Here is a 20,059-nt window from a genome sequence, read left to right on the forward strand (position 1 = left end):
GTCAGCGGTTCAAACTCACCAGCGCTCATTGGAAACTCTATATAGGGTCGCTATGAATCAGAACTGACTCTACCGCACTTAACAACATAGGATAAGCACTGGATTGCTAACCACAAGATGGATGGTTCAAATTCACCAACCGCTCCTTGGAAACCCTATACAGGGTCGCTATGAGTCTCAGCACTGAACAACAACCTGCAAATAGGGTCCCATGCAGACTCCATCTATCCCCCAAGGAAATGTTCACACTTTACAGGGAGAAACATATTCAGCCGCCACAGGGTCGACAGGGCCTCCAATCAGAGAATGCGCTGGGATTCCAAACCTCTATAATAATAGCAATGACAATAATATTTAAAAGTTACACCAGCTAACATTTATTGAATTTATTGAATGCTTATTCTGCTCTTAGCGCTTGGCATGTACTCCTATCTCACTTAATTTTACAGACACCCCCCCCACCTGAGGTGGGTAAATACTGAGGATCCTCAGGGGTTTGGGTCGTCCTCGAGTCACTGAGATTTGAACTCCCAGAACCCCCTGGTCGTCTCCAGACAATGGTGAAACTCCCATGCCCTTGAACAGGGGACACTTGGGCCAAGGGTCCAAAAGACCTGAATTTGCAATCAAGAGTTAGGATAGTTGTTATTGTTGTTTTGGGGTTGTGAAAGATTCCCGGGAGGCCCAAGGACCCTTCTCAGTTTGCACACTGCCCACCGAGTGCTTCAGGTGAAGCGGGGAAGTTCCCGGGCGCTCCAACGGGGATTCCCACGGCTGGGACAGCGAGCAGGACCAGCGGCGGGGCAAGGAGGCCGGACCCCGAAGCCCCAGGGGCCGCCGGGAGCCGCGCCCCCTCGCCCCGCCCCCTCCCCGGGCGCCGACCTCGGTGGTCACGTGACGCGGCGGGCCGCTGGGCCCGAGGGCGCGGCGCGCGGACGCGGCGGCCTGGCCGTGCGGGCCGGAGCCAAGCAGGCCGAACGGGCCGCGGACTGCGCGCCAAGGGTCGCGCCGCGCCGCCCTCTGCGCCCCACCCGGGCTCACGCGCGCTCCTCTGCCGGCCCCTCCCTGCGCGGGGACCCCTGGCGGGCGGCGCGAGGACATGGCCAGCGACACCGTGCAGGTAGGCGCACCTGCGTCGGCTGCGGTGGGGCTGCCGGACGGCTCCGGGACCCCGGGTGTCGGCCGCCGGAGCCCCCCAGATTGGCGGGGCGGGGCGGGGCCTCCGAGCGTCTGGCGCTCCGTTCCCGGGCCGAGACCCCGGAGCCAGCGCGGCCCCCTTCTCTGCAGGTGGAGGTACGGACAGGGAGGGGACGGGAGGACCGTGAGCCCCGCGACACCCTGAGCTCGGCCCCGCCCAGAGAATCCGAGGGGGCGCGGTGGAGGCGCGACTTCGGGTGTGTGTGGTTGGCTGTGAGCCCCGGTGACTGTCGCCCCCCCATCTGCCCCCCTCCCTAGCACTTGGTTCCCAGCGGGTGCTGCTCCACCTGGGACAGGTGCCTGGCCGGGAGCCCGGGAGGGAGGATGCCACCCGGCCTCTGCCCCTCCCCCGCACAACAAAGCTCCAGCGGCCCTGCCCGGGGACTGAGATTTACTATGGTCCCGACGCCACCCAGATTGGCACCTGTTGGCGGAAGTGCCCGAGTCACCTTATTAAGTCTAGGGACAGGGGACCCCCACACCCAACCTTTGGCCTGTGGGGCGGGACCTTATCCCAAGCAGGTTGTGTTATGTCACCAGACAGGGGATGCTCCCATACCTGGGATCCTACCTGCCCTCTGTGGGTATCAGGGCTGGGTCACCTGTATACACACACACTCGTGACTGGCACTGAGCTACTATCCAGCCGGGCTCTGCCCTGGTCTCCCTGTGCCACCTTGAGGACATCACTGCCTTGAACTCACCTTCTCCATCAGGTACAATTAGGGCCAGGTTGACCTCCGACCTTTGATTCAAGAACCCAAATCTGAGATGTGCCCTGTGCCTCTTGTGCCCTTTTTAGTGCCTCACCTTCCAATCGATTGTCCTGTGCTCTCTATGTAACTGGTTCTTGTCTCCTTCTGCACCTGCCCTGTCCCCTCTGTGTCTTCCCGGTGACCCCCTATGATACACTCCCTCAGTCCTGCTGATGGCCTGCCAGCCCTGTCGAGGAGCTGGGCGTATCTGGTGTTGCCGATCACACAAGGTCAGACCTTGGGGTGGGTGTGGCCTGGGGTGCTTTGCCCCCCCCCCACTGGCCCAGGGAGGGCTGTGTAGGAGCCCCCTACCCCATGCGTGCATGTGCTTGATGTGTACACACATGACCAGAATGGAGATTGTAATCATTGCAGTAAGACATCAGTCGTGCCCGGTCTAGCTTTTTACCCCTTCCCAGCCATCCCCATCTCGTGGCTGCCTGGGCTGTTGCCCTGTGTCTCTGTCTCTCCCAACGTGTGCCTGTCTATTCTGTGTCCGGCAAACGGATGTCCTGTCCAGATTCCGGAAACGCCCAAGGCATTGAAATCTCCGGACACAGGGGTCTCGGTCCCTGGCTGCTCTGGGGAGAGGGGGTGCTGGACAGTGGGTGCCCTGGGCCTGGAGCCTCCTGCTCTAGGGTGAGGGGAAGCAGAGATTTTCTGAGGTCAAGCCTGGCTCCTGATTCCTGGGTATGCCTTGTTGGCCCTTAGGTGACCCCTTGTCCCTGGAAAGGAGTGAGTCACCCCAGGGAGGAGGACCTAGTAGGCCAGGCCCACTTCCCTCCCTCTTCTCAGGCCTCAGCCACTGGAGATGGACACAGAGTGATGCTCCTCCTCTCTGCCTGGACTTTCCCAGTATGAGCTGGCCGTGCTCCTGGCTGTGTACCCCTGCTCTGCCTGCTGGGGAGGGGGCATGTGATTGCTGTCACTTCCTCACTGTATGTCTTGGGCCCAGTGCCTTCGTCTCTCTGAGCCTAGGTCTGCCATCGGAAAAATGGGGCTATAAAGGGTCTTCACAGCGGAGAGAGCTAGAGATGGGGCCTGTCCACAGATGGGCTGCTCTTAGGTCATTACTGAGACACAGCAATGTCCCATGGTTGAGTCCATGTCCTTTAGCCCAGGGTTTCTCAGTCTCGGCACTCGTAGCATTTGGGACTGGATCTGTGCTGGACAGGATGCTTAGCAACATCCCTCACCTCAACTCACTGAATGCCAATAGGATCCAAGCTGTGAGGCAAATTTGCTGAGTGTCCTCAGTGGTGAGACAACTTTGTTCCTGGTTGAGAACTGCTGTTACCTCTCTGAACCTCAGTTTCCATACTTATAAAGTGGGAAAGCAATGGCAGTTGCTCGGGGTTATTGTCAAGGGTCGGCAGGATCTCTTGGCTTGCAGGAAACCCTTATCTGGTGGCAGCTGCCCTTGCAGTTTAGCAGCCAACACCAGCTTTCTTTATCTGTAAAATGGGTTCTCAGAGCAAAAGGTGGGACACTTAGCCAATGTCCAGATGCTGGGTTCTCGCTCCTTTTGAAATCCTGGCCAACTTCCTCATCTAGAGAGTGGGATAAAAATAGTGCCTACCTTGTAGGGTTGCATTAGTTGACCTGGGTGGAACTTCTAGTAACTATTATTAAAAACTGTATTTGAGCATTAGTGGTTTTTTGTGCTGTGTGTGTTTCCAGGTTGCTAGTTTTGGTCATCCTTATCCCAGCCCCTCAGAACTGTTCCCCCTAACCCAATGTGTTGCCCTTAGGTAGACCCCCTGGGCCAACCAGGCGCCCTAGCCTCAGACCTGGGTCAGCCACGGTGGACGGCTGGACTAGGAGGAAGCAGGAAGTCAAACAGCCTATGCCTGCAGGAAGGGGCCCTGCCTCTGCAGAACTTGCTATGCTGACCCCAAAGGGGAAGCCGGGGACAAGGGGCGGGGTGAGAAGGCCTGGCCGCAGGGACACGTGGAGGCGTTAGCAGGGTATGAGCAGGCCTGTGGGAGCAGGGGCAGGATGTGGGGTTGTGAGGAACGTGGGTATATGTGTGAGCATGTGGGCTGTGTCCACGTGGACAGGTTCTGCAGTGGCTTGTGTACACATTCAGAGGTACAACTGGTGCCCCCATTCAGTGGGGGCAGGTATGGGGATGTACACACGTTTGGGAACCTGTGGTCCATGTACACACCTATCGGTGTGGGAGTGAACATACGTGTGAGGCTGTTCTGTGAATAGACATGTAGATCAGGGTATGTGCACTCCGCTGTGTATCCCCATATAATGAGTGTGCACACACGAGAGCCTGTGTTCCGCGTGTACACAGCCAAGTCAGCTCCCGGAGCCTGAATGTACTTGTTTGCCATGAGCACAGTGTGCGCACCCCCATGTACCTTGGGCACCTTCACTGGACAGGGAGTGCATGCTGTTCCTGGTTGCCCCTGGGAAGCGGGCTGGGTCCTGGTGTGGGAGCTGAGGGGATGCTCCCCTGAATGCCCCCGAGCCCTGGAGCTGGCCTACCGCAGGGGGTGCTGGGAGCTGGCAGGAAAGAGGAAGTGGTATCAAGAGGCCCTGACAGGGCTGAGGCTCAGGAAGAAGGCGGGGCCCTCACCCTGGACCCAGGATGGCGGAGCCTGATCCCCCTAAGGACCAGGAACTGGAGGTGGGGGCTGGGTTCCTTTGGTGGGCTGGTGGAAGAGGACCCCAAATAGGACAGGTGGGGTGGGCAGGAGACTGGGCCCTATCCTCCATACCTCTTTATTTTGGACTGAGGAGAGGACATAGGGCCCTGCCCTCTGAGCTCTCAGTTTGAAGGAAGAAAACATTTGGGGCCCTTCCGGGCTTCCAGGTTGGGGCGGGTAGAGAAGGAAGGAGGTGAGGCTTGTGCTCCGGAAACTCCTAGTTTGAAGGGCTGCTGGGAGAGGCGGGTCTACCTTTGAGACCTTAGGATGGGACAACAGGGGAGGGAAGACAGCCTCACCTCAGCACCTTTTCATTTGGGAGGCAGCACAAGAGAAATCAGGCCTATTTTGAAGACTTCCTAATTTGGGGAGACATCAGAGAGCAAGCAGGCCCTTCCTTTGGGACCTCCTATTTTGAGAGGACATCAGACAAGAAATGGCGCCTACCTTCGAGGTCTTCTAGTTTGGGGGGGATTGTAGAGGGAAGGTCAGGCATACACTTGACAGCCCCTAGTTTTGGGGGACAGTACTAGATCCTCTGCCTGAGGATCTCCTGCTTTGGGGGAAATAGTAGAAAAGAGACAAGGTCTTATTGGAACTTCATAGTTTGGGGGAAAGCAGAGGGAAACCAAGACTACTTTCAATAACCCCTAGTTTGTGGGCAGAAGTGAGGCTATGGAGTCTGCCTTCCAGAATCTTCCTGCAGGAGGAGTAGATGAAGGCAGAACTGTCCCTGTCTGAAGGTCCCTAGTCTGAAGGGATGGAGGCAAGAGAAGGCCCTGCCTTTGGCTGTCGTGGTTTGAGGGAGTGGGAAGCAGGGATAGGGCCCTAACCTCACCTCCCAGGCTGTAGAACAGGTCTTATCTTTGGGGGAGGGGGCTCCCAATCTGGGAGGACTCAAGGATGTTGGACTGAGGTGGCCTTCAGCCCAGAGCCATGCCCCACCAACCCTGCTCCATCCCACAGAGCGAGCCTCGAAGCTGGTCCCTGCTGGAGCAGCTGGGCTTGGCGGGGGCGGATCTGGCAGCCCCCGGGGTGCAGCAGCAGCTGGAGCTGGAGCGGGAGCGGCTGCGGCGGGAGATCCGAAAGGAGTTGAAGCTGAAGGAGGGTGCCGAGAACCTGCGACGGGCCACCACCGACCTGGGCCGCAGCCTGGGCCCCGTGGAGCTGCTGCTGCGTGGATCCTCACGCCGCCTCGACCTACTGCACCAACAGCTGCAGGAGCTGCATGCCCACGTGGTACTGCCTGACCCTGCGGCTGCTGTCCGTGGTGAGCTGGGCTACCTTGGGGACGAGGGGCTCTAGGGACTCTGAGTCTCCAAGTACAGTTAGAGCAAAGAGCAAAATCCACACTGCCACCACTCAGTCTTACCCAGATGTGAAGCTGTCTATAGCCACAGCATCCCACCCACCCACACCCAGGCATGTTGTCAGCACCCAGAGTCTCCTACACACCCACCCCTGGGCGTCCATGCTATCAGCACCCAGGGTCTCCCACACACCCACACCCAGGCATGCTATCAGCACTCAGAGTGTCTCACACAGTCACCCCAACAAACAGACAGTGCCCAAAGACTTACCAACATCCTGACATTACAAACACAGTCACACCAACACCTGAATGACACCTAAAGATGTCTACACTGTCATATGAACACACAGAGGATTTCATATCCAGTCACACTAGCCGCCTGAGATTCACTCACACCAGCCAGCACCCAAAGGCTTATCCACTGTCACATGAATACCCCAAGATTCTCGTATCCCACCACACCAACACCTGGACAATACCAAAGAGTCTCACACCCATTATTTCAACATCTAAAGACTCTCACGTACCATCTCACCAACCCCTGACTACACCTAATGCTACATACCTCACATCACTATCTAGAGACACTCATATGTCTCACCAACACCCGGACAACACTCCAAATTTATACACTGTCATGCACATATCCAGAGACCCACACCTAACCATCCAGCATGTATGGACCTGCACAGTCCACTAACAGTCAGACTGTACAGTCACGATGCCGTAAGCCTTGTTGAGACACCAACACCGGATCCTTCCACCCGCATGGACTGGATGCCTGGAGAAGATGCCGTCATGTCAGCCCTCCTGTTTAGAGGGCGGGGTTAAGTGCATATCCAGAATCACATCCAGTCCCATGTGACCTGGAGAGAGTCACACCAGTCTCCAGAGATTCACACACACACAGCCATCCAGTCGACTCTATCAACACCCAGACTCACAGAGTCATACCAGTACCCAGAGACTGGAGCGCATAGCTGTGTCCCCAGTCAGGAACAGCAGAGTCACCCCAACATCTGGAATCCCACACAGCCATTCTGACACCTCAGATGGGCCCACGTGCTGTGGTTCACAAACAGAATCACACAGAGCCATGTCAATGACTGTGAATTCCCACATGGAGTCACGCCTACCAACTTACACCTGGAGGCTTGCCTGAGTGCTGTCATGCTGGGTCCTGTCCCCAGCCCTGAGGGGGCTTCCCTGGGAGGGCCGGGGTGTTTGGAACCTTCCAGATGCTGGCTTGCCCTTCCTGCCTATCTGCTTGTTCTCCTGGACCCCGGTGGAGGGGAATGTGCAGGCTAGGCTGAGGGTAGATCCTGGGAGTTAGGACAAAATCCCACTGAGCAAGCCAAGGTAAGGGCTGAGGTGACTCTCTCCCCCTACCCCTACAGATGACCCCCAGTCTCCGGGTGCGGGCAGCACAGCCAGCCTGGCCACCAACCTGAACCTTGTAGCTGGCCTGGAGAAGCAGCTGGCCATTGAGCTGAAGGTGAAGCAGGGGGCAGAGAACATGATCCAGACGTACAGCCACGGCAGCACCAAGGTACCTCTTGTATGTGTGCACACCCGTATATACTCACTCACATGGACACGAAGGGCTTGGGGGCAGAGGGCGGGGGCCACTTTAAGCTGCCCCCACTGAAAGCTGTGACCCTCTGGGGTTTCCAAGGAGTGTCTGGTAAGGTTTGAACTGCTGACCATGTGATCAGTAGTCCAGTGCCATACCAGGATTCCAATTCTAACCATGTTGTTGTTGTTGTTAAGTGCTGTCGAGTCGATTCCGACCCATAGCGACCCTGTATAGGGTTTCCAAGGAACAGCTGGTGAGCTTGAACCACTGACCTTGCAGTTCAAACAACTTTGCAGTCTGACGCATTAGCCCACAGAGCCACACCAGGACTCCATAGGAAGCTCAAAACCAGGCAAAACTAATTTGTAGCAGTGGGATTCTGGGTATTGACTGGACGGGGCATGAAGGAACCTTCTGGGTGATGGTCAGTGTTCTATATTTTGGGCGGTGTGAGTAAAAATCCACTAGGCTGTGCACCTAAAACTCATGCGCTTTACTAAATATACATTGTTGTTAAGTGCGTTGAGTTGATTCCGACTCATAATGACCCTGTGAAGGGTTTCTGGGGAGCAGCTGGTGAGTTTGAACCACCAACCTTACAGTTAGCAGTTCAGTACTTATCCTATAGAACTACCCAAGAAACTCTTAAGGAATAAGGGCATGAGTGGAGCGTGAGGTCCCTGCCTAGAAAAGCAGCGTCCGTGGCAGGGAGAGACAGAGCAGTTACGGGCTCTAGGCCCATGGACTTAGAAAGGCTGAGTGCTTGTGGACAGGAGGCTGGCTGATAGAACGTGGACATTTAATTTGGACATTTAGATGACCATGTGTTTTCAAGTGTACACCAGATATTTTTGCCTTTTTCATTTATGAAATATAAGATGTAAATGGGGAGCCACAGGAAAGAAGTGGGAGAAATGTCGCAGAGAGGATTGTAATTAAAAAAAAGAAAATCGTATGAAACACAATTGGACTCTCTACCAGATGGGTCACCTGAGTTGGAATTGACTTGACAACAATGATTTTCATTTACATTTTTTATAGCTAGAACCACCTAGTGTGTCCTATTTTCTCACCCCAAGTTGTTGCTCTGGGTTTATTAAAGCACCCAGGAATACCTATCTTTGGGTAAGGATTCCTCAGGGGGTCCCAGTTCTCAGCTTCTGTGACCTGGCAAGCGGGTACCCAGGTCAGGACCTGGGGGTTCCCAGTGGAGCACTCTTGCAGTCAGATGACCCAGCTCCATGACAAGGCATGGATCTTCAACTGAACACCACTGCATCTTTTGTGGTTGTGTGCCATCGAGTTGGTTCCGAGAAGAGAATGGTGGATTTGAACTGCTGACCAGTGCTTATCCTACAGTGTTAGGGGTTAGGGTTGGGCTAGGGCTAATACTTTTGTGTGTTTTCTTTACTTTCATCAATTTTTCTCAAAATTAATTGAAGGTACCTAAATGTTCTTGTTGTTAAGTGCCATCAAGTCGGTTCTGACTCATAGCCACCCTGTGAAGGGTTTCCAAGGAGCAGCTGGTGGGTTTGAGCCACCAACCTTGGTGTTACCCTATAGCGCCCTTTAAAATTCCTTATCAAGTAATTCTGATACCATTTCTGATATTATATTTTCTGACTGTATTTTGGTCACTTGTTTGAGGCACTGTCTTGTTTCTTCGTGTAAGCTGAAATTGTCTCTTTTCTCCGAGACACTGTGGTGGTTGGTGGTTATGTGGTTATGCCACGGTGTCGGTTCTGACCCATAGCGACCCTGCACAGGGTTTCCGAGGCTGTAAATCTTTACGGGAGCAGAAAGCCTCATCTTTCTCCCGTGGAACAGCTGGTAGTTTCGAACTGCTGACCTTGCGGTTCGCAGCCTGATTCATAACCACTACGTTATCAGAGCTATGGTGTCATTATATTTATATTTAATTGATGGTTGTGTGTTGGCATGTTCTTAGGCACTCACCACCTGTCTCCTGGTGGATATGCTAGAGACTGGAAGTCTGAACACAGTTCTGTTTATTGTTATTGTTAAGTGCCATTAAGTCGACTCTAACCCATAGCAACGCTGTACAAGGTTTCTAAGGAGCAGCTGGTGGGTTTGGACTGCTGACCTTGTGGTTCAAATCAACTTGCAGTCCAGGGCTTTATTCTACAGCGCCACACCCGGACTCCACTGAATGTTAGACCTCACCAACTCAGAGGCAATACAGACGAGGGGGCTTAAAAATATTTGTAGAAAAATTCTGTTATCTTTTCATTCCTTTTCCATGACTTGTATTCACTTTTTGAAGCCTCCTGGTATATACCAGGCATGTAATAAATGCTAATAAAAAGCATTTACTGACAAAAACACACCCTTGGATCTGACTAGCTGTTTCTCAACCTTTCCTTCATGATCTGCCTCCCAGCAAGGAACCTTTTTAGACATTTTTTTCTAACCATTCTGCCCCATGAAAATTTTGGTGCTGACTTGATGGCAGCTAACAATGACAACAACAAAATGTACGTAGTATAAAATTTAACATTGTTATCATTTAAAGGAGTTTTGGTGTGGTGCTGTAGGATGAGCAGTGGACTGCTAGCCACAGGGTTGGTGGTTCAAATCCACCAGACGCTCCTCAGATACACTACATAGGGTTGCTGTGAGTCAAGAGCATTTAACAATACAACAGCAGTCATTTAATAGAGAACAATTCAGTGTCATTAGGGATACTCATCACCACTATTTCCAGAAGTTTGTTCCCCCAAACAGATGCTCAGTATCCCTAAAGCAGGAACTCCCCATCCACCCCACCCAACCCCCTGCCCCTGCCAGTGTCTCATCTCCTTTCTGTCTCTATGGCTTTGCCTATTCTGACCATTTCATATAAACGGACTCATAGGATGCATGGCCTTTTGTGTCTGGCTTTCTCTCCTGGAGCATAATGTCTTCAAGGTTTGTCTACACGGTACCACTGCTTCATTCACTTTTTGCTCAGACAGTTCACTGTGGTGTTAATCCATTCATCCATTGGTGGACACTTGAGTTGTTCCCACCTCTTGGCTCTTGTGAACCATTTTGCTGTGGACACGGGTGTGTAAGTTTTTGTCTGAACACCACCCATGTGTGGTGCAGTGGTGAAGCGCCCAGATGCTAACCAAAAAGTCAGTGATTTGAACCCGCCAGCTCCTCTGGAGAAGAAAGATGCAGTCTTCTGCTTCTGCACAGATTTGCAGCCTTGAAAATCCCACGAGGTAGTTATGCTCTCTCCTGTAGGTTGCTATGAGTTCGAATTCAACTCAATGATAATGGGTTTGTTTTTGGCTTTTTCTCAAAAAGCACCCATGAATTTTTTTTTTTTTTTTTTTGTAATTGCAGTGAAAATATACACAACAAAACCTTCATTGGTTTAATATGTACAAATATAGGCCATAAAATTTCAGTCTTGTAGATGAACTATGTTTCTACTCTTGTACTGTATGGATAGCTATGCTTTGTACATGGAACGTGTAAATGTTTTTGTTCCTGTCTGTCTAATTTCTAGTCCTATGGGAATGACTTGAGGAACCCTGGTAGTACAGTGGTTAATGGAAAGATTGTTGGTTTGGATCCACCAAGTGCTAGGTGGGAGGAAAGACCTGGCAATGTGTTCCCATAAAGATTGTTGTTGTTGTTAAGTGCCATTGAGTCATTTCCAGCTCAACGTGAACCTATGTAGGGTTTCCAAGGAATAGCTGGTGAATTTGAACCTCCAAACTGAAATATTACAGCCTAGGAAATCTTATGGGACAGTTCTCCTTTGTCTGATGGGACAATTCTTACTATGAGTCAGAATTGACTCAGTGGCAATGAGTTTGGCTTTTTTTGGGGGGCATGGGGTGGGGAATGATATGACCCCCATTGAATATTCTTGGACTAGATACTCGTCCTGTATGAACAGAAACACAGCATAAAATAGATGGGAAACTCCACAGCTAATTCTCATACCTAAACACACACAGGGTCCTGGGCTTTGTCTGGTTGTGACCATACCTTGAATCCCAAACATAGCCCCTTGCTTCCTGCACACTGTCTCACACCCCCTAGTCGCTCAGAGACTCACCACATGCTGCCGTCAGGGCGACCCCAGCCCCGGAGCCAGATGTGTGACATCCCAAGCACTAACTATAGTACCTGATGTGTGCAGGGCCTGGCTCAGCTCTGCATCTTCAGTCCTTGGTCCACTGGGATCGGTACTATTCACATCCCCATTGTGCAGATGAGGAAATTGAAGCCCAGCCAGGTTGAGTGGCTTGCCTGAGGTCACCCAGCTGGAAAATGGCTGATTCAGGATTGGAACCTGTGTATTGCATCACTACACCCAGGAACCTGTGGAACTTGTGAATGTACAAACTGTCACACACACACACACACCCCAACACACAGAGTGTGGAAGAAGGGCCTGTGGTCCAGCTCCAGCTGCCTAGCCTCCCCCTTACAGGCTGTCTCTGCCTCCAGGACCGCAAGCTGCTGCTGACCGCCCAGCAGATGCTGCAGGACAGCAAGACCAAGATCGACATCATCCGGATGCAGCTCCGCCGGGCACTGCAGGCTGGGCAGCTGGAGAGCCAGGCAGCCCTGGAGGAGACCCAAGGTGAGTCCCCACCCTAAGACAGATGGCCTGCCCCTGGCCTGTAGGCTTCAGCTTCCAGTCCACCAGAAGCCCCTTTCAGAGGCAGCGGGGTGGATGCCTGACTCATTATGCAATGGGGACCTACTCTTGATCCTCTCTGGGTCTCAGTTTCCCATTTGTCCCTGGTGAGGTTTGAACTAGATCAGGTGCTGGCCTGATCCTGTCGCCTGTTACTATAAATAAAGTTTTATTGGCATACAGCAATGCCCACGTATTTACTGTCATTCATGGCTGTTTTTGTACTATAAATCATAGTTGAGTAGTTGCAAAAGAAACTGTAAGACCAGCAAAGCTGAAAATATTTCCTGTCGTACTCTTAAAAAAAAAACACACATTTGCTGCCCTATATAGGATCACGTGTGTGTCTTGTGGATGTGGTTTCCACTGTGTGTATAGAACTATGTGTAGCCACACTGTATGTGTGTACATATGCATTTTTGCCTATGTTTGGGTGCCCTGGGGTGTATCACATGACTGTGTTGAGATTGTGACCTGAATTTGGGACAGGGTCTTGATTGTATTGTATGCAGGGGTAACTGTGTCTGTGTGTGTCAGTGTTGTTATGATTTTTGTGGGGACAAGGGGCTGTGTATATGCCCTTTTAATAGTAAATGGGTGTGACTGTGTGCCAATAAAACTTTGTGTGTCCCTATGACAGGTGGGTCTGTCAGTTGATGGAGGCATTACTACTGGAATGATGGTGTGTGTCTCTCTAGGTGGTGTGATTGTCCATACTATGAATCTGTACCTTTCATCTGTCAGTTTATTGTACTGTGGTGGCTTGAGTGTCCCTGTGATGCTGGAAGCTATGCCACCGGTATTTCAACTGCCAGGATTGGTTTCACTGGCGAGTCTAGGCTAAGAAAGACTGGGAAAAAGGACCTGGTGATATAGGTCTGCAAAGTTTGGCCAGTGTCAGCCGTATGAATAGCCGCAGAACATTTCCTGATGTAGTGCTAGAAGATGAGCCCTGCAGGGTGGACGGCACTCAAAATACAAGTGGCGAAGAGCTGCCTCCTCAAAGTAAAGTGGACCTTGGTGATGTCATGGGCAAAGCCTTCATTTTCTACTATGGCATGATTCAAAATGAAAGGAAGCAGGTGCAAACACCCATTAGTAACTGGAACATTGGTTTTAGGTGCCATTGAGTTGGTGCTGTCTCACAGTGACCCTCTGCACAATAGACCGAAACCTTACAATCGTTGCTACATTTGAGCCCATTGCTGCTGCCACTGTGCCAGTCCATCTCGTTGGCATCTTCCTCTTTTCCTTTGACCCTCCACTTTAACAAATATGATATCCTTCTCCAGGGACTGGTCCCCCTGATAATATGTCCAAGTAGATGGAAAATCCACAACTGAAAAATTCTGACTTCCAAGGAGCGTTCTGGCTGTACTTCTTCCAAACAGATTGGTTTGTTCTTTTGGAAGTCCATGGTGCTCTTAATATTCTCCTCCAACAACATGACTCAAATGCATCGATTCTTCTATGGTCTTCCTTATTCACCGTCTAACTTTCGCATGCATATGAGGTTATTGTAAATACCATGGCTTGGATCAGATGCATCTTAATCTTCAAAATGACATCTTTGCTCTTCAACACTTTAAAGAGGTCTTGTTGCAGAAGATTTGCCTAATGTCATTTGATTTCTTGACTGCTGCTTCCATGAGTGTTGATAGTGGATTCGAGCAAAATGAAGTCTTTGACAACTTCAATCGTTTCTCCATTTATATGGATGTTGTGAGGATTTTTGTTTCTTTACATTGAGGTGTAACCCATACCGAACGCTGTGGTCTTTGATCTTCATCAGTAAGTGTTTTAAGTCCTCTTTGCTTTCAGCAAAAACATTGTATCATGAGCATATCTCAGGTTGTTAATGAGTCTTTCTCCAATCGGATGCCACATTCTTCTTCATATAATCCAGCTTCTTGAATTATTTACTCAGCATAGAAATTGAATAAGTATGGTGAAAGAATACAACCCTGGTGTATACCTTTCCTAATTTTAAACCATTAAGTGTTGTTCTTTTCGAACATCTGCATTTGTTTTATGTATGGGTTCCTTATGAGCTAATTAAATGTGCCAGAATACCCGTTCTCAGCAATGTTGTCCACAGTTTGTCATGATCCACACAATTGAAAGCCTTTGTATAGTCAATAAATATAGGTAAACATCTTTCTGGTATTCTCTGCTTCCAGCCAAGATTCATCTGACATCAGCGGTGATATCCCTCGTTCTACGTCCTCTTCTGAATCTAACTTGAGCCTCTGGAAATACTCTATTAATGTATGGTTACAGCCATTTTTGTATTATCTTTAGCAAAATTTTACTTGTATTATATATTAATAATGTTTTCTGATAATTTCCGCATTCCATTGTATCACCTCACTTTGGAAAGGATACAAATATGAATTTCTTCCAGACAGTTGGCCAGATAGCTGTCTTCCAAATTTCTTGGCATAGGTGAGTGAATGCCTCCAGTGCTGTATCAGTTTGTTGAAAGATTGCAATTTGTATTCTATCATTCCCAGAGCCTTGTTCTTTGCCAATGTCTTCAGTGCACCTTGAACTTCTTCCTTCAGGATCATTGGCTCTTGATCATATGCCACCTCTTGAAATGGTTGAACACTGACCATTTATTTATTATTATGATTTGAGTTTTTAGTGTGAATTGAGTGATAGTTTACATGGGAGGACATCAGCTTTACACTCATCCTATTGTATTTCGTTCATTGCCATGATTACCATCCCCTCTATGCATCATCAAACAACCAAAGGGTACACCCTGCAAGCCTGCGCCCTGGCTGTCAGTACACAGCCCCTCTCCCTCCCTGAGCCCAGAGTCCCCAGCCGCTCCATCTCTCCACAGCATTGACCATTTATTTTTGGTACAGTGACTGTGTGTATTCCCTCCATCTTCTTTTGAGGCTTTCTGCATCATTCAGTATTTTGCCCGTAGAATCCTAATATTGCAAGTCGAGGCTGGAATTTTTTCTTAAGTTCCCTCAGCTGGACAAATGTTGAATATTTCCTTTGATTTCTAACTCCAGGTCTTTACAGATTTGCTTATAATATTTGAGCTTGTCTTCTTGAACTGATCTTTGAAATTTTCTATTCAGCTCTTTTACCTCTTCATTTCTTGCATTTGCTTTAACATCTCTATGCTGGAGTGAGTTTCAGAGTCTCTTCTGGCATCTATTTTGGCCTTTTCCTTCTTTCTTGTCATAATAACCTTTTGATTCTTCCTGTATGATGTTCTTGTTGTCATCCACAACTCTTCTTGTCTTTGGTCTTTAGTGTCTCATGCATCAAATCTGTTCTTCAGATGATCTCTAAATTCAGGTGGGATATGTTCAAGGTCATATGTTGGCTCTCATGAACTTGTTTTCATTTTCTTCAGCTTCAGTCTGAATTTGCATGTGAGCAATTGATGGTCTGTTCCACAGTCTGCCCTTGGCCTTATTTCGGCTGATGATATGGAGCTTTTCCACCATCTCTTTCCACAGATGTAGTCAATTTGATTTCTGTGTATTCCATCTGGTGAGGTCCATGTTGTTTTAAAAAGGTATTTGCAATGAGGAAGTCATTGGCCTTGCAAAATTCCATCATGTGATCTCCAGCATTATTTCTGTCACCCAGGCCATATTTTCCAACTACTGATCCTTCCTCTTTGTTTCCAACCTTTGCATTCCAATTGCCAGTAATTACCAAATACATTTTGATAGCATGTTTGATCAATTTCACACTGAAGAAGCTGGTAGAATTCTTCAATTTCATTGTCACTGGCTTTAGTGGTTGGTAAGTAAATTTGAATAATAGTGGTATTAGCTGATCTTCGTTATAGGCATGTGGATATTATCCTATCACAGACAGCGTTATACTTAAAGATGTTGTTGTTGTTGTTGTTAAGTGCCGTTGAGTCGGTTCCGACCCATAGCGACCCTGTACAGGGTTTCCGAGGGTGTAAATCTTTACGGGAGTAGAAAGCCTCCTCTTTCTCCCGCAGAGCGGCTGGTAGTTTCGAACCGCTGACCTTAAGGTTCGCAGCCCGATTCGTAACCACTACGCTACCAGAGCTCCTTATACTTCAAGATAGATCTTGATATTTTCTTTTTGATGATGAATGCAACACCATTCGTCTTTAATTTTCCATTCCTGGCACAGTAAACCATGTGGTTGTCATATTCAAAATGGCCAACACCAATCCATTCCAGCTAACTAATGCCTAAGATATTGATATTTATGCATTCCATTTCATTTTTGACAATTTCAAATTTTACTGGATTCATACTTCATACATACCATCTTTCGTTTATTAATGGATGTTTGCAGCTGTTTCTCTCCATTTTGAATTGTGCCCCATCAACAAATGAAAGTCCCGAAGACTTTACTGCATTCATGTCATCACAGTCAGCTCTACTTTGAAGAGGCAGCTCTTTCATAGTCATATTTTGAGTGCCTTCCAACCTGAGGGGCTCATCTTTCGGCGCTATATCTGGCAATATTCTAGTGCTCTTCAGTTTCAGTATTTAATATTCTGGTGCTGACAGTGTTCCACTGCTATTCATAAGGTTTTCAGTTACTACATATTTGGAAGTAGCCCATCTCTCCTTCTTCCTAGTGTGTCTTCATCTGGAAGATCAGCTGAAACCTGTCCACCATGGGTGAGCCTACTGGGATTTGAAATACTGGGGCATGGCTTTCAGAATCATAGCAACACCCAAGCCCCCACAGTACGACAGACTGACAGATGAGTGGTGGAACTGGAATCTAGAATGTCTGAAGTATGAATCTAAGAAAATTGAATACTGTTAGAAATGAAATGGAACACTTGAAGGCTGCTGTTTTAGGCATTGTTCGAAGTTGTTGGGTTGGTTCTCACTCACAGTTACCCTAGGTAACAGAGTGAACACTGCCTGGTCCTACACCATCCTCAAAATCCTTGCTCTGTTGAGTGCATTGCTACAGCCAGTCTGTTGGTCTGTCTCATTAAGGCTCCCCCTTTTCCTAGACCCTCTACTATACCATGCATGATGTCCTTCTGCAGGGACTGATACTTCCTACTAACCTGTCAGAAGTGTGAGAGATGAAGTCTCACCGTCCTAGCTTTCAGATGTACTTCTGCCAACACAAAGTGCTTTGTTCTTTTGGCAGTCCATGGTACTTTCAATATTCTTTTCCACCACCACAACTCACATGCATCAATTCTTCTGTGGTCTTCCTTACTCATTGTCCAGCAATCACATGTACATGAGGAAATAGTCGTTAATGAGCTGAAATGGACTGGTATTGACCATTTTGAGTAACTTTGGTCCACTATTCTGGGAATGCCAAATTGAAGAGGAGAATCGTCAAAAAGTTCAAGATGGATCTTGAACTACAGTTCTTTCAATGATGGGATAATATCCACATACCAATAAGGAAGATCCGCCGGAGAAAGATGAGGCATTCTGCTCTCTCAAAGATTTAAAGCCTTGGAAAGCCTATACTGGGTCACTATGAGTCACAACTAACTTGATGGCACTTAACAACAATAACATAAAGACCAGCCAGAATGCACCTTAGAAGCAAGCATGGTGAGACGTCATCTCCCATACTTCAGACATATTATCACAAGGGCCCAGTCCCTGGAGAAGGACACTATGCTTGGTAAAGTGCAGGGTCAGCAGAAAAGAGAAATATCCCCATTGAGAGGAATTGGCACAGTGGCAGCAGCAGTGAACTCAAGTGTAACAGTTGTGAGGATGCTGTAGGACCAGACAGTGTTGCGTTGTGTTGTGTAGAGGGTCACTATGAGTCAGAATCAATTTGGCGGGACCACACAACAACAAGAAGGAAGACCCGTTAATATCAAATTTATACCCTGATTTTGTTATCTAATACCGCTAAGCAGACATACCACAAGTGGATGGCTTCGTTGGCTCACAGTTTAGGAGGCTAGATTTACGAAATCAGAGCTGGTTCCTTGGACGTCTTTATGCGACTTGGTAACTGTCTTGCTCCATCTCTGTTCCTAGCTTGCATAAATCTCTTTTATGTCTTAAGGGATTGATTTAAAACATATTCTAGAAAAATCCTGTTTCATTAACATAACAAAACAACTCATTCCCTAATGGGATTATAACCACAGGCATAGAGGAATTATAACTCATATTTTGGTGGGGACACAATTCAATCCACAATATTCTACCCCTTGTCCCCCCCAGATTCATGTTCTTCCCATGTACAATACACATTTACCCCATCTCATCATCTCAAAAGTTTTCAATCAATTCCAGGTCCAAAATCTTATCTTCTGGATCATCTAAATCAAGTATGGGTGAGACGTTAGGGGTTTTCATTGCACTCTGGGGCAGAATTCCTCTTCATCTGTGAACCTGTGAAATGTAGACTATAAGTTATCTGTATGTATGCTAGAGCTGGACATTGGACATCCTCTGAGGAGCTTTAGACATGTTATTTATCAGGCAGGAGCAGTCCCCTGGCAAAGGACATTATGTTTGGTAAAATTGAGGGTTAGTGTAAAAGCAGAAGACCCTTAATGAGCTGGGCTGTAACAATGGGTTCATGCAGGTGAGGATGTTGCAGAACTGCAGTGTTTTCTTCTGTTGCACCAAGGGTCATTATGAGTCAGAACTGACTCAATGGTACCATGAATCTATGTGGGTTTGTGATGGCATAGTTGTGTTTCAGTGGCTCTGGATAACATAGTACTCGTGAGTGACAGTGTGACTCTGTCTCTGTCCATGTAAGAGTCTGGTTGCGTGAGTGCTGTGTGACAGCAGGTCTGGGGTGACAGTGTGACTGTTCATAAGACACTGTACCCATGAATATCAGGGTTCGTGTGACTGTCTGTGCACTGTGAGCACCACATGCCTGTGGTGATAGTGTGACTGTGTGCCCCCGTGTGAGCTTGGGAGGTCGTCCCAGTCACTTACAGCCATGGGTGTGACCACAACCTTGGGCCTGTGGCTGCTGATTTCCCTCTATCTGTGTGACATGGTGTCTTGTGCCAATCTGTGACTTCAGGCTGTGTGTGCTGCCAGCCTGTTGTTCTGTGACCTAGAGTCTCTGGACTTGTGGGTACTAGCCTGTGTGGCAGTGTAATGACATTTCTTTGCTTGTCCAGGAGCCTCATCCATGTGGCAGCGTGATTAGGTGCCTAGGACTCTCCCTGGTTGGGGTTAGAGCCCTGAGCATTTGTGCCATAGTGTAACTGGTCCCTCTTCTGGGCCCAGTGCCCAGACACAGAGGTGTTGGTGTGTTGTGATGGTGTGGGCTGACCTATGGCAGTGCTCCTCTGCATTCAGGTGGCAGGCCTAGATCTGTGTGACAGTGGTGATGGTGTTCCCATTCCCCGGGGAGGGTGGGAAGGGTGGTGGGACGTGTACCTGGTCCTGCCAGAGGCTGCCTGTGTACACTTTGTGTTAGTTGATCCGAATCTGCTAATTTGCTTCACCGCCCTGTTTCTGCAGGGGGTCCAGACCTCGGGGCTGTGGAGCTGCGCATTGAGGAGCTGAGGCACCACTTCCGAGTCGAGCATGCGGTGGCCGAAGGCGCAAAGAATGTGCTGCGCCTCCTCAGTGCAGCCAAGACGCCAGACCGCAAGGCGGTCAGCGAGGTGAGAGGTGGGGCCTTCGCAGGGGTGGGGCCTAAGCAAAGGGGTGGGGCCTGTGGGACCAAAACTGTACTGGCCTTGTCTGGGGTGGAGCGTAACCAAGAGGCGGTATGCTATTAGTGGTAAGGCCCAGTGATGGGGGCAGCTCCTCAACTGGCCGGACCTTGGCAAAGGATGTTTTCTGAGTGATGGGACCTGGGCTTGTGCAGGGACCTAAGCCTGGGCCAGGCAGTTGTAAGAGGGCTCTGACTGGGAGGGGCCTCAGCGAGGGTTGAGGCCGATCCTTGGAGGAGCCC

The 20,059-nt window shown here is 49.4% G+C and overlaps 1 protein-coding gene across 2 annotated transcripts in view; it reads left to right on the forward strand.

Annotated features, from left to right (window-relative positions):
• The first annotated feature begins 1,099 nt into the window (after nucleotides 1–1,099).
• The window catches only part of PKN1 (protein kinase N1), a 32,088-nt gene continuing 13,128 nt past the window's right edge, over nucleotides 1,100–20,059 (forward strand). Inside the window, exons 1-5 of one of the 2 annotated variants that reach the window (XM_006874290.1) lie at nucleotides 1,100–1,120; nucleotides 5,579–5,879; nucleotides 7,322–7,473; nucleotides 11,971–12,106; nucleotides 19,621–19,766. In XM_006874290.1, the coding sequence (XP_006874352.1) occupies nucleotides 1,100–1,120; nucleotides 5,579–5,879; nucleotides 7,322–7,473; nucleotides 11,971–12,106; nucleotides 19,621–19,766 (756 nt within the window). Of the gene's footprint in view, nucleotides 1,121–4,554; nucleotides 4,594–5,578; nucleotides 5,880–7,321; nucleotides 7,474–11,970; nucleotides 12,107–19,620; nucleotides 19,767–20,059 lie in introns of those variants that run through there. The other variant, XM_006874289.1, reaches the window with a different exon arrangement.

Source organism: Chrysochloris asiatica, unplaced genomic scaffold (assembly GCF_000296735.1).
Source record: "Chrysochloris asiatica unplaced genomic scaffold, ChrAsi1.0 scaffold00268, whole genome shotgun sequence".
NCBI classification, from domain to species: domain Eukaryota; kingdom Metazoa; phylum Chordata; class Mammalia; order Afrosoricida; family Chrysochloridae; genus Chrysochloris; species Chrysochloris asiatica.